This window comes from Morus notabilis, unplaced genomic scaffold (assembly GCF_000414095.1).
Source record: "Morus notabilis unplaced genomic scaffold, ASM41409v2 Scaffold1242, whole genome shotgun sequence".
NCBI lineage: Eukaryota > Viridiplantae > Streptophyta > Magnoliopsida > Rosales > Moraceae > Morus > Morus notabilis.
In genome coordinates this window covers 265939-277819 of record NW_010358947.1, presented here as the reverse complement: position 1 = coordinate 277819, position 11881 = coordinate 265939, and the positions used below count along the sequence as shown (strand labels likewise).

At 37.7% G+C, this 11881-nt stretch overlaps 2 protein-coding genes across 2 annotated transcripts; one reads left to right on the top strand and one right to left on the bottom strand.

The window, feature by feature from the left end:
- Window positions 1-6: 6 nt before the first annotated feature.
- On the top strand, window positions 7-4320 carry LOC21393802 (mannose-1-phosphate guanyltransferase alpha). The gene is made up of 15 exons (XM_024162726.1): window positions 7-89; window positions 245-342; window positions 441-541; window positions 697-775; window positions 914-974; window positions 1179-1225; window positions 1325-1417; window positions 1557-1647; window positions 2161-2209; window positions 2304-2423; window positions 2765-2912; window positions 3117-3209; window positions 3299-3367; window positions 3834-3876; window positions 3987-4320. Exons 1-15 carry the CDS (start codon window positions 32-34, stop codon window positions 4085-4087), a joined length of 1251 nt encoding a protein of 416 aa, XP_024018494.1. The 5' UTR covers window positions 7-31; the 3' UTR covers window positions 4088-4320.
- Window positions 4321-4729: 409 nt separating this feature from the next.
- Window positions 4730-9967, bottom strand: LOC21393801 (alpha-mannosidase 2). Its single transcript, XM_010093643.2, has 4 exons — window positions 9228-9967; window positions 8978-9127; window positions 8013-8045; window positions 4730-7822 (listed from the first exon to the last, which is right to left on the bottom strand). Exons 1-4 carry the CDS (start codon window positions 9780-9782, stop codon window positions 5084-5086), a joined length of 3477 nt encoding a protein of 1158 aa, XP_010091945.1. The 5' UTR covers window positions 9783-9967; the 3' UTR covers window positions 4730-5083.
- Between the last annotated feature and the right edge of the window lie 1914 nt (window positions 9968-11881).

Here is an 11881-nt window from a genome sequence, read left to right as displayed (position 1 = left end):
CTTTCCCTCTCTGAGATCTAGTTCTCTCGGCATGGAGAGCTCGGATGAGAGGGTCGTCGCCGTTATCATGGTCGGCGGTCCTACCAAAGGTTAATTTTCCTTTTTTTTTTATCATTCCTTTTCGTTTTAACAACAAAATTCACAATTGAGTGGAAATCTCTTATTCAATTTGTATGATATATAAATACATATATATATATATCCGTATATTTGTATATATATTTCTGTTTTTGTTTCGTCGCAGGGACTAGATTCCGACCACTGTCGTTCAACACTCCGAAACCCCTTTTCCCATTGGCTGGGCAGCCCATGGTTCACCACCCCATTTCAGCTTGTAAAAGGGTCTGCCAATTTCTGAATCTCAATGCATATAAAGTGACAAAGTTTGGAAATTGCATTCTCTAGTTACTTCATTTCTTTTGTTATTATGCTTTTGGTAGATCCCAAATTTGGCGCAAATCTTTCTGATTGGATTCTATGAGGAGCGAGAATTCGCTCTTTATGTCTCCTCGATATCAAATGAGCTGAAATTGCCTGTGAGGTTGGTTGATCAGTTGTGCCAAAATTTATCATTTTTTTTTTAATAATCCAAGAGTCCAACATATTAGATATAACAATGGAACTTTTAATCAGTTTTCCGTTGATTTAATTATTATTATTATTATTTATTTATTTTGGTTCACTGTGTCAATGTAGGTACTTGAAAGAGGACAAACCGCATGGTTCAGCTGGTGGGCTTTATTACTTCAGAGATATGATCATGGAGGATAGCCCGGTTTGAATTTTGTCTCTCTACACTATATTAGCTTCTCTCTTCCTTTTTTTAAGTTTTATATATATATATATATATATATATATATATATATATATAATTGTATAGACTTTCTAAATCTGGTTCACATTTATTGGGCAGTCACATGTTTTTCTGCTGAACTGTGATGTTTGTTGCAGTTTTCCATTACCTGACATGCTTGGTGAGTTTTGCGTTCTTTATTTGGTGTGGAAAAGGAAAGAAGTCAGTGTATTACTATTCCATGTCACATTCCTTTTTTTATTTTTTATTTATTTCTAATTGACAGTTGAAGTCACGGTATTGCATATTATTGTTAGTTGGTATTTAATAATTTTAGCTGTCTTATGCTTCTTTTTTTAAAAAAAATTATTTTTTAATCTTTCAGAGGCTCATAAAAGATATGGTGGGATGGGGACAATGCTAGTTATCAAGGTTGGTGCGTGAATTAACTGCATTCTCAGTAAAGTTAGCAAGAAAAATTATGTTATCAAGGAAAGAAAAGTTTGTATCTTCTTCTGGTTTCATGTGCAGGTTTCCGCTGAATCTGCCCATCAGTTTGGTGAGTTGGTTGCTGATCCAACTACCATGGAACTGTTGCATTACACAGAGAAACCTGAGACTTTTGTACGTACATGATGCTAGTTGTGTTCTGATACTTTCATAATTTTTCTCAGTTGTTGCTTCATGAACTTAGTTAGTGTGTTTATTTATTTATTTTTTTTCTTCGGTGACTATAATGAAAATTATGCTTCAAAAATAACAGGTGAGTGATTTGATAAACTGTGGTGTCTACGTATTTACTCCCGAGATCTTTACTGCAATTCAAGATGTCTCCATGCACCGAGAAGACAGAGGTTGGTCTTTTTAGTTACATGTACTATTAGCGGTTGAGTTCTATGGGCTTCTGGCTAAGAATTTTTCACTATATTATTTGTGACTAGTGAGAAGAAATCTTTTCCAAAAAATACCTTGTGCTTCTTGTAGTAGCAAACCCAGTCTCATTTGGAGATATTTCATTGCAAGTGTTTCAAAATTTTACTTTGTTTTTGTTGCATTCTTTTTTGCTATTAGGGGTTTCACTTCCGTAAGTTTTTCCTAGCTTAAATCGTGATGTCAACGTAAATGTATAGAATATTTTTGTACTTATTGATTCCTTTAGTAGGCATGCATTTTAAACTAAGAAAACAAGAAACCTCTTAAAGCCAGTGCTGTGCAGTGTAGAGTTTAAATTAACTCACCAGCTAATATGGCAAATTTTGTTTTGTTTTATTATTTTAACCGTTTATCTGATTGTTAATCAGTGATCTGTATGCAAGGAATCTTCTTCACATTGCTAATGCTTTTGATTTGTATGTCCTCATATGCAGCTAATTTACGCCGTGTATCCAGCTTTGAAGCCCTCCAATCTGCAACAAGGTTGATCTCCTACTAGTCCAAAGTACTGGGTTTTTTGGGTATGATCTTGAATCCAGGCCATCACTTCCTTACTGACATGATTTTTTTTTCCTAGTCGGGCACTTCCTACGGATTTTGTAAGATTGGATCAAGATATTTTGTCACCCCTTGCTGGAAAGAAGCAATTATACACGTATGAGACCATGGATTTCTGGGAACAGATCAAGACACCAGGGTAAAGTAACTATGCCTAATAACTTTGTAGGCACTTTATACGCTCCTTCAGCAGCACCGTTCCTAGACATGTAAAGTGTGAAGATTAAGGTTTGACAAGGCATATAAAGTTTGATGTGTAACAATGAATTTGGAATGATGCAACAACAACGAATTCATTTAGTTCAGATCAATAATTGTACGTTCCCAAGTTATTGTTACATAGAATAAATACCATGTTGCACCTCAACACTTTCCTGTTACATGTGTAGGAGTGAAGGACCGTAGAAAGCCCCTGACTTTCTATATCTGAATCTTCTTCCAATAATTTCCAAATATATAAATCTATAGTTGATACTGCAGGATGTCTTTGAAATGTTCTGCTTTGTATCTTGCCCAATTCCGACATACCTCCCCCCATCTTTTGGCCGGTGGAGATGGTACGAAGACTGCTACGATTAGTGGTGACGTATATGTTCATCCATCAGCGAAAGTACATCCAACTGCAAAGGTAGAGTGATCTCACCAATTGCCATATAGTTGACAGTATCTTACAAAAGTAGCCGCACCACAAAATTTATTTCAAACAATTTTTAATCTCAGTGTTTTTTAGAAAGAAAAATGAAAGTACTGGTTGTGGACATAGACTGATTTTTGAAGCTCTCTCTTCCACATGTTTCTTCTAAACTGACCGTCGGGGCACTTTTTTATACAGATTGGTCCCAATGTCTCTATTTCAGCTAATGTTCGGATAGGTGCAGGGGTAAGGCTTATAAGTTGCATCATCTTAGATGATGTTGAAATTAAGGTATGGAACTCTATACATAAACCAAACCATGACCTGATATAAACGCATGTATCTGTTCATATATAACCAAATATGTTTTTGCCTTGCAGGAAAATGCAGTTGTAATCCATTCCATTGTGGGATGGAAGTCATCAATTGGAAAATGGTCACGTGTCCAGGCAAGTTCAGTAATGTAGTTGTATTATTTTGTAATCATCGGTTTTTAAGATCATACTATTAGATTTAAGTTTTTCAGAAATGGTTATTGAATAAACCCTTCGTTTAAATGATGAACATAGTACCCTGAATCTGATTTTGCAAGAGTACAATGAAGATAAGTTTAGATTGGAAAAACGATGGTTGATAAATGGGAATTGATTCTTGATCAAGGATCACAAAAAAGCCTTAAACAATCTTCAAGTGGTGAACTTCTTTTGGTGGAATGAAGCGGTGACTGTTGTGACAGGCCAAAAATCCCCCGATACTTGATCACATTTATGCCTTTTTTTTTTATTTTTGACAGGCCAAAAATCCCCCGATACTTGATCACATTTATGCCTTTTTTTTATTTATTTATTTTTTTTTTATTAACAAGTGTGGATGATTGCTAGTTGTGGCTGATGAAGAATCCACTTACTCTTTCAGGCTGAGGGAGACCACAATGCAAAGCTGGGAATTACCATTCTTGGTATGTAGCCTTGACTTCCCATTATCTCTATTGTTCATACTCTTTGAAGCTCAATGGAGAAACTTCAAAGACTTGGACCAACTTTGAGTCTATCTTTTCATTCCATGCAGGAGAAGCCGTGACTGTTGAAGACGAAGTTGTAGTCATCAACAGCATTGTTCTCCCAAATAAGACTCTTAATGTTAGTGTACAAGAGGAGATCATATTGTAGGGACAGTTACGGCAGAGAGAAAGAGAGCTCTAACCTCCTAGTTTTGTTGTACTAATGGTTCTGTATAATCGCGGTGCCAAAACAGGGAGGGACAGATTTTTATCGGCCGACAAGAGAAGGAAAAACATTGCTTTGATTTTTGCCATCACATAATAAGATGTCATCAATTTATTAAATCTCCTATTTGGAGAGACAAATATTCCTATATGGATAAAGGTTTGATTGTTTTAGTACCAAGTTTTTGGGTTATTATTTGGCAAAGAAAATTTGCGGAGGAAAGATGGCAATTGACACGCTCACAGACTCACAGTAAGAAATATTACTGCGTGAAGGTCCACTTTTGTTAGGATTAAGTTAATGAGTTTCAGCAAATATTAACAAAAACCGAGTTAAAGATATGGCTTTCGCATCATCACAACCTCAAAAATCAAAGTATCAAAAACATCGTCTCTTAAAAATAAAAAAGAAAAAAAAAAAGATCGACCACCATTGCACGAGTACAAGTTACAACCTCATTTCTCTTAAGGTGGATGATTCAACTCCGTAAAAGCAAAATTGTGCCTGAAATAACTCGAATATCATCCTCGTTGTATACTTTGGGGAGTGAAACTCTAATCCTAAATCCCCCAGATTCAACTCCGTAAAAGCAAAATTGTGCCTGAAATAACTCGAATATCATTCTCGTTGTATACTTTGGGGAGTGAAACTCTAATCCTAAATCCCCTTACTTACAATGAGCCACAAATATCATCTCTATTACATAATGTGAACACCAACTGTACACCAAAATATTCATGAGTCAATTATCTTCCAATTATTTTCCTCGGCAAAGCCACCTATATTTTCTCACTTCTATGAACTCTGCCCGCCTTCCAAATCTTCGACCGTTAGATAAGCTTCCTTGATTCAACTATAGAAGCATAAAAATTGGCGGCAAACTGATGGTGGTAAATGAGCATCAACGAGACTAGAGTCGCAGAAAACCAAGTGGAGGAATTATTGTTGTGGACGTAGGTCTAACTTGTAAGCCTGAATTTCCATGGGAGAAACCAAAACGTGTCCCTCTTGTGCAACTTCACCAGATTGCTCAGGATACCCAAGCATCTCCGAATCTTCATGCAAAAGATTCAAGGAAGTTGCTTTTGCATTCAAAACCGCAAGCTCCCTGAACATGTGAAACAGATTAACAGGTTCTTTGGCGATGCTGGTGCACTGTGACCTGCCCTTGTGACAGTATGATGAATCCCAACTTAGCCTCTGTAAGATTAGCACGAACCTCGGATCTCCGACTTGTTGCTGAGAGTATTTCAAAGGCCTGGGAACCTTAAAGCTAACAATGTGCAAGTCGCATGGTAAGGAAATTGCCAATGGGGCAAAAGATCTTGGCGGTGGCCGCATGGACATATCTTGTGGCTTCTTGGAAATGAATGCATGTAGTGGGTAGTTCAAGTGAGCACCGATGCGGTGAGAAAGAAGAGACGGGTTTAAGGGCAAAGAGTTTGAAACTGAGTTTTTAGTAGAGGAAATATTGGACTCTACAAGGATGTGAAAGATCACATTCATTGCACGGTTGTCCATCACGCCTTGCCCAAGACCACGTCCATCATCTCTTACCAAACGACGATCAAGCATAATCTCTAACCATCCATCTTTAACGCTTGCAACACCCAACGACTGTCGGGAATGGACAGAGAACCGCTGACCATTAGATCCTTGCATGAACGCAAGAGAAGGCATGGGGTAGTAATTTCCTTGCACTGGAATTTTGTCGTAGGTTTCTCTCCGGCTCATCTGGAAGCCATTTAAATCCGAAAAGAATACTCTCTTGCTATCAATATCAGTTTTGTACCTGGTTATTATCTCCTTATCATCAAATTCAGCTCCAAGAAGCTCAACATGATATTCCTTCTCTATAAGAAACTCCTGTACAGTATTTTCTCCATTATACAACCGGGTACTATGGGAAATGGGGCTTTTCACCCATTCCGTATGTGGATAAGAAAATAATTCTTGCATCAAAGAGCCCTCAGAGATCACAATTTGTCCACCTGATTTAACAATAGGTTGGGCATCACCAGTTGGTTTGAACAGGTACGCTCCACTTCCCCAGCTAGAGTACATAGATATTTCTTCACCGACCACATTTTGAGAACCATCTTTGTGGATTATTTTCTGCAACAGACCAGTTGCGACATCAAAGGTGAGGGTCTGATGCCGATTCCGGATTTGGACTGTGTCATCTTTGGCTTTTGAACACGCATAAGGAGTTGGACAAGGCAATGAACCAGACTTAGAGAAGAATTTTAGTTTTGATGGCTTGGCTTTTTCGCATCCAGCAAAACCGTTAGCAATGTAATATGTTTGCAACCCTAGTGCAGGAATAGAAGCTTTAAAATAGACACGATGCCTCCCACTGAAAATGTTGCTTTTGTCATGCTGCAATTCAGGAGCAGTTTGACTTTGAATGCATGTCCAGTTTGAATCCACAACAGTAACATCCGGTTTGTTAACAATAACCATCACAACCTCTTCTCTTGCTTGCTCTGAAGGATTGAATAAGACCACCGATTGATACGTCCCTTCACGAGAAATTATGGTCTTATGAACAGGCTGAGCATCATACTTAGATCTCACCTGTGCAGGCTCAAACTGAGAAGGATTCTGATCTGATTTCTCATGGCGTATTTTAAGCAGCACTTCAATAGCCTTAGACAAGAAAATCTGCAAGTCTTGCAAGGAAGTATGCATCCGAGTCCCATAGTCTAGGACCACATGATCCTTTGCAGTACCAGTCACCCCATCATGATGCTGGAAAAGAGCCAAATTTCTTCTCGCAGCCGTCAGTTTGTAGGAAAACCCCACCGGCAATTTCTCACATTGTGCTCTCTGACAGTACCCAAGCAATAGAGCCATCATCATATCTGTAGCACGGAGTGTTTGCTCTAGAACCCGATCAACAGCCTTGAAAAAAGGCCTCGAGACATAATAACCACTCCAATAGTCCTGTTGCCTATCAGCATAAGTAAAGAAGTCACCTGATAGAGAAGGAAACCCTCCAACCTGTCCAGAGCCAACCTCACCAGGGCGAGAGTAATTTATTCTCTCAGACTCCTCACGAAGAGTTCGAAAGTAGTCTTCCAAAGTTCCAAACTTAGCCTCTGCATTTAAGGAGGGATTAGAATTGATATAATCAAATAACAATTGATAATTCCTAAATTGAGCTTCAGCTTCATCAACGTTGATGTAGCGGAAATCATCTCCAAGAGGAACAAGAAGTGTGTTTGTCCTGTATAAGGTTGATTTCTTCCTATATTGATCTAGTAGTTTGAATGCCCTTTCCTTAACATTCTCTTGATTGGTCTCTACAGGATGATCTCCCCATGGACAGGATTCATACGTGAAACTACGCATTCGAGCAAAGTCAAACTGGCAACAAATTGCAGGCTCTGGTCCACAAGTATGTGGAATATCATAAGAATAGAAGGGCATCATGTGGACAAAAATATCAGTAGTTTCCTCTGCATCCCAACTCTGACGCCATATATATTCCAAATTTTTATGAAGAGAAAGTTCCTTCTTCAGCTCGTAATGGGTCCTCTGGATAAGCATATTATCAAAACCCATTCGACGGAGAAGATATGCCATGGTAGGTGAGTAACCAAATGGATCTATTGCCCAAGAATTTTTAGGAATAGCTCCAATATTGTCATTCAACCACATATTCCCCTCTGTGATCTGATACACCAATTGCACAAGACAAAGCAGATACTAAGAATAGCATACATACAGCTGTGCTTACAGTAAGAGTAAAAAAGATACAGATGAAAGGATGCTCCAAGCAATGCAAACGCATTGCATATTAAGGCCCTGATTTTATGGATATGAGCAATTTAAAGAAATAAAACAAAGGAAGTTTTGAGTTTACCTGCTCAATAATGGCAAAATAATGTGAATTAGCCTGCATCAGAAAGAGGTTATCATGGTAAGTGAAGCTTCCAAAATGCTAATTCATTTATTAACTATATGCATCAAAAAATGAATAAACTACCCATTCTTTCCCTGATAATGAACCATGATGATTTTATCTATACTATAGGAAGGATCTCACATATTGATTCATGAACATAGTTTTCCTGTGCGGTTATCACTTGGTGATCCTACCCTTGAACATAACAAACTGTCCAGTTACTAAATATAATACTAACAAGCTTTATTCTCATGAGACACGCGTTATATGAGCCAAAACCTCCTATTGTTTGCTAGTCAACCTGTTATTGGGTAGAGACATGCACATTTTTCTCACTCTCTAGAAAAGCTATTTATAATTTATAAACTTACTTAAAGGATATCACAAGTAGAAATCCAACTCATCGTTTCAATATAACAGAGTTTATGGCTATCAAGCTTGCTGCATTGCAATGATCTTCTTGTTGTAAGTGATTGCAGGGTAGCTGTTAAAGTCCTTAATGGTTCAATTCCTTGTCCGGAATGGTGGTGTTCCACTATTGTTGGTCCCATTTTATCTTTACGTTCTAGTTTTAGTTATATTTCCTTCAAGTGGATTCCTAGATCCAACAATGTTAGTGCTAATGCTCTATGTAAATGGGCTCTTAGGTCTAAGAGTTCTGGTCTTTTCCTTTTACAGGAGGTTGCCCCTGATGTGGCATCCATCTTTTCTGCTATTTAAGTAAAGCACTACTTGTTCTTGAGCAAAGAATCTAACAGAGAAATTTCTAAGAGATACACGAGCATAGAGAAAAGAAGTTATCATGGTATATGAGAAAACATATTCTAGGCATATAAAATATTTTACCGGAATAACCATCAAACAACCATACAAAGTTTAGGGTCAAAATGACAATAAATAAGCCCATGAAAATTGAAAATTACCTCATCATTCATCACCCAGCCACCACCAACAATCTCTAACTGGCCATTCTTCACTAGATTGACGAACGATTCCTTTCTGTTATCTGAGGCATCCCTCCACCATCTCTCCAAATACGACATCTCTTCCCATATAAACTTCCTTCGAGAGTCCTACAAAATTCAAATCCAAACAATTCAATTCTACTAAAAATTCTCATACATACCAAAGGAAACTCTTAAAAACAACAATAAACCCAAAAAAAAATCTCACCTTGGAAAGCGTGTCGACAATCGTGTCGAGAATGTGCCTGGACTGCCTATCATAGTACTCCTCGACGGTGAGCTTCCAGCCAGGATCGTTATGCGAATGAGGCACCACAATGATCTTCAATTTCTCCGTATCCCACTCGTCTCCTCCATAGGTCACCTTCCAACCTTGCTTCCAAGCACCGCCGTCCACATCCAGGAACTCAATCTTGTCGTACAAGCCCTTGGTCGTGATATCCACGGCGGCTCCGGCGTCGCCACCCGAAACGGGCTTCCGGTAGCTCGGTTTTCGAGGTTTAGCTATTCGGGCCGTGTTGCGGGATCTGAAAGTGGAGGTGATCGGCGTGGGGACGCCGTAGCGGAGGACGACGAGGAAGAAAAAGAAGAGGGAGACGAAAAGGCCGATGGCGAAGAAGTTCTTGAAGAGGAAGTCCTTTAGGGCTAATCGCCGGCGAGATTTTCTGGAGAATTTGGATTTGGAGGTGGAGGAAGGGGAAGATACGGAGGTCGACGGCAGGAGAGAGTTCGCCCAGCCGCCACGGCGCGTGGAGAACGCCATTGATGAGAGATCGAGGTTGGTCTGTTGCTAAATAAAGCGGAATCGAATTAGGTGTTTGGAACTCTCATTTCTTTTGTTTTTTCGGGTCAACTGTCAGGTTTTCAACGAGACTGAGAAGGGAGAGAAGTGAAGTGCTAGATCGGAGGTGTTAGGGATCTATGGTGGGATTTGTAGTTGCAGAGACAAATCAAGAAGATGACCGACATTCCTTTCTGGATGGTGGGACCAGTTAGTGGCAATTTGGTAAAACTGATCCCTGATTTTTCAGACTTTTCTTTTTGGGCTTGTTCTTTGCCCCGTTTGAGTTAGGTAATTTGAGTGCAAATCTTGAGTTAATTTTAATTTATAACTTGAGTAATTATAACTTGAGTTTGTATTTAGTTGTGTATATTTAAGTTATAATTTGATATAAGAATCTTTTTAAGTTTGTATTTGAGTGAGTCAAAATTTGAATTTATATTTAGATAGTATTTTAATAAAAACTCAATGCTGATGAAAAATTTTAATAAGGTATATGGGTGCGATTTCATTCGTCTTTTCGTTGTCAACGCATAGAAAAAAAATCATCTCAATCAGAATTAAAACGAAAAAGCTATAACATTTTTAAAACTAGAAAAAATATTGTTTATTAATTTGAGTTTGAGTTTCTAAACTCGAATTGAAAGGGAAACTTAAACTCGAGTTTTAGGCCTCGTTCATTTCACCGATTCGAATTTTCAATTTTAGGTTTCTACAGTAAAAAGCTCTCAGAAAATGTTACATCAATTTTTTCTGCTACAGTGAAAAGCTCTCAAAATATGTCACATCTTAGCTCGGATTAAAAACTCGAATCCGCGAAGTCTCAAACTCAAGTTCAAACTTAAAAGAACATGAACTTGAATAAAGTTGTAACTCGAGTTGTTTTTTTTTTTTTTGAGTTTTTGACTCAAGAAAGGGGCCGTCTAACAGCCCCTTTTTTCTTGAAGATTTTTCTTACTTTTTTTTTTATATCACGGGATTGTTCTTAAAAAAAAAATGTACGGATGATTCTTAAATTTTTTAAAAGATCACAGTTTAATTTCTAAGAGTTGTTCTTTTAGAGTGTGACTTGAGTGTAATTTTTGAGTTGAATTTGAATTATAACTTGAGTTAAAGTTGTAATTTGAATAAAATTAAATAAAGTTGAATAAAATTAGAACTTAAAACGTGAATTTAAATAAAATTATAATTTGAGTTTAAACTTTTTCTTTTATTGCAAAAGAACAACCCTAAATCTTTTTTAATAAAATGAATCTCACACTCTTTAAAAAGAGTACAATATAATCCTGCCGTCAATTTCCGTCTAAAATATAACGGACAGTATTTTGTACTCAGGTAACTCATATGTCATGAGTATATGTGTAAAATCACATGTTTGGGCACATTTTCTCTCTCTTCTGGTTTGAAATAAGTACCTTCTTGTTTTCACTTGCCCTTTCTATGGAACTTATCTGAAAGGACTTTTTTTATATAGATCAAAACTCTGAAAATCAACAAAATTCTCCATTTAACCACTATCTTCAAATGGCTCCAATTTCAAATTCAGACATTTCTCACAACTTTTCTAACCAAAAAAGTTGAACCAAGTCAAAATTGCACTAAAAATACTCTCCATTCCTAAAACAATCCTAGTTTCGAAATACCCAATTGGATGACAAAATAAAGGAAGAAACTTTCAGGAACTGGAATTACCCAAAAATGCCCATGACGACAGTTGGGTGGTGGGTCCCATCGTTGATGATGCACGAATTGTGTGAGGAAGTTCGAAGCAGATTTTCTTCAACATGAAGTTGCTGCAAAATGGGAAGGCCTTTGAATCTGACCAGATTCATCCCAATGCTTCTGCTAAGAAGGCCATTCATTGTCGGCTATTTTCCGAGATTTTTTTTTTCTAGGGCTTATTCTTATCAGTCTTCAAAAGCCCCAAACAACCAGCAAAACAAACATTTATTGAACCAATCTTCCATGATCGATCAATCTATGCTATGTGTGCTACAATATTTATTTCCCTTAATTTGATCTCTCTCTCTCTCTCTCTCTTCGATCGTTTTAGAGAGAGAACCACAGAATGGCCATGGCGG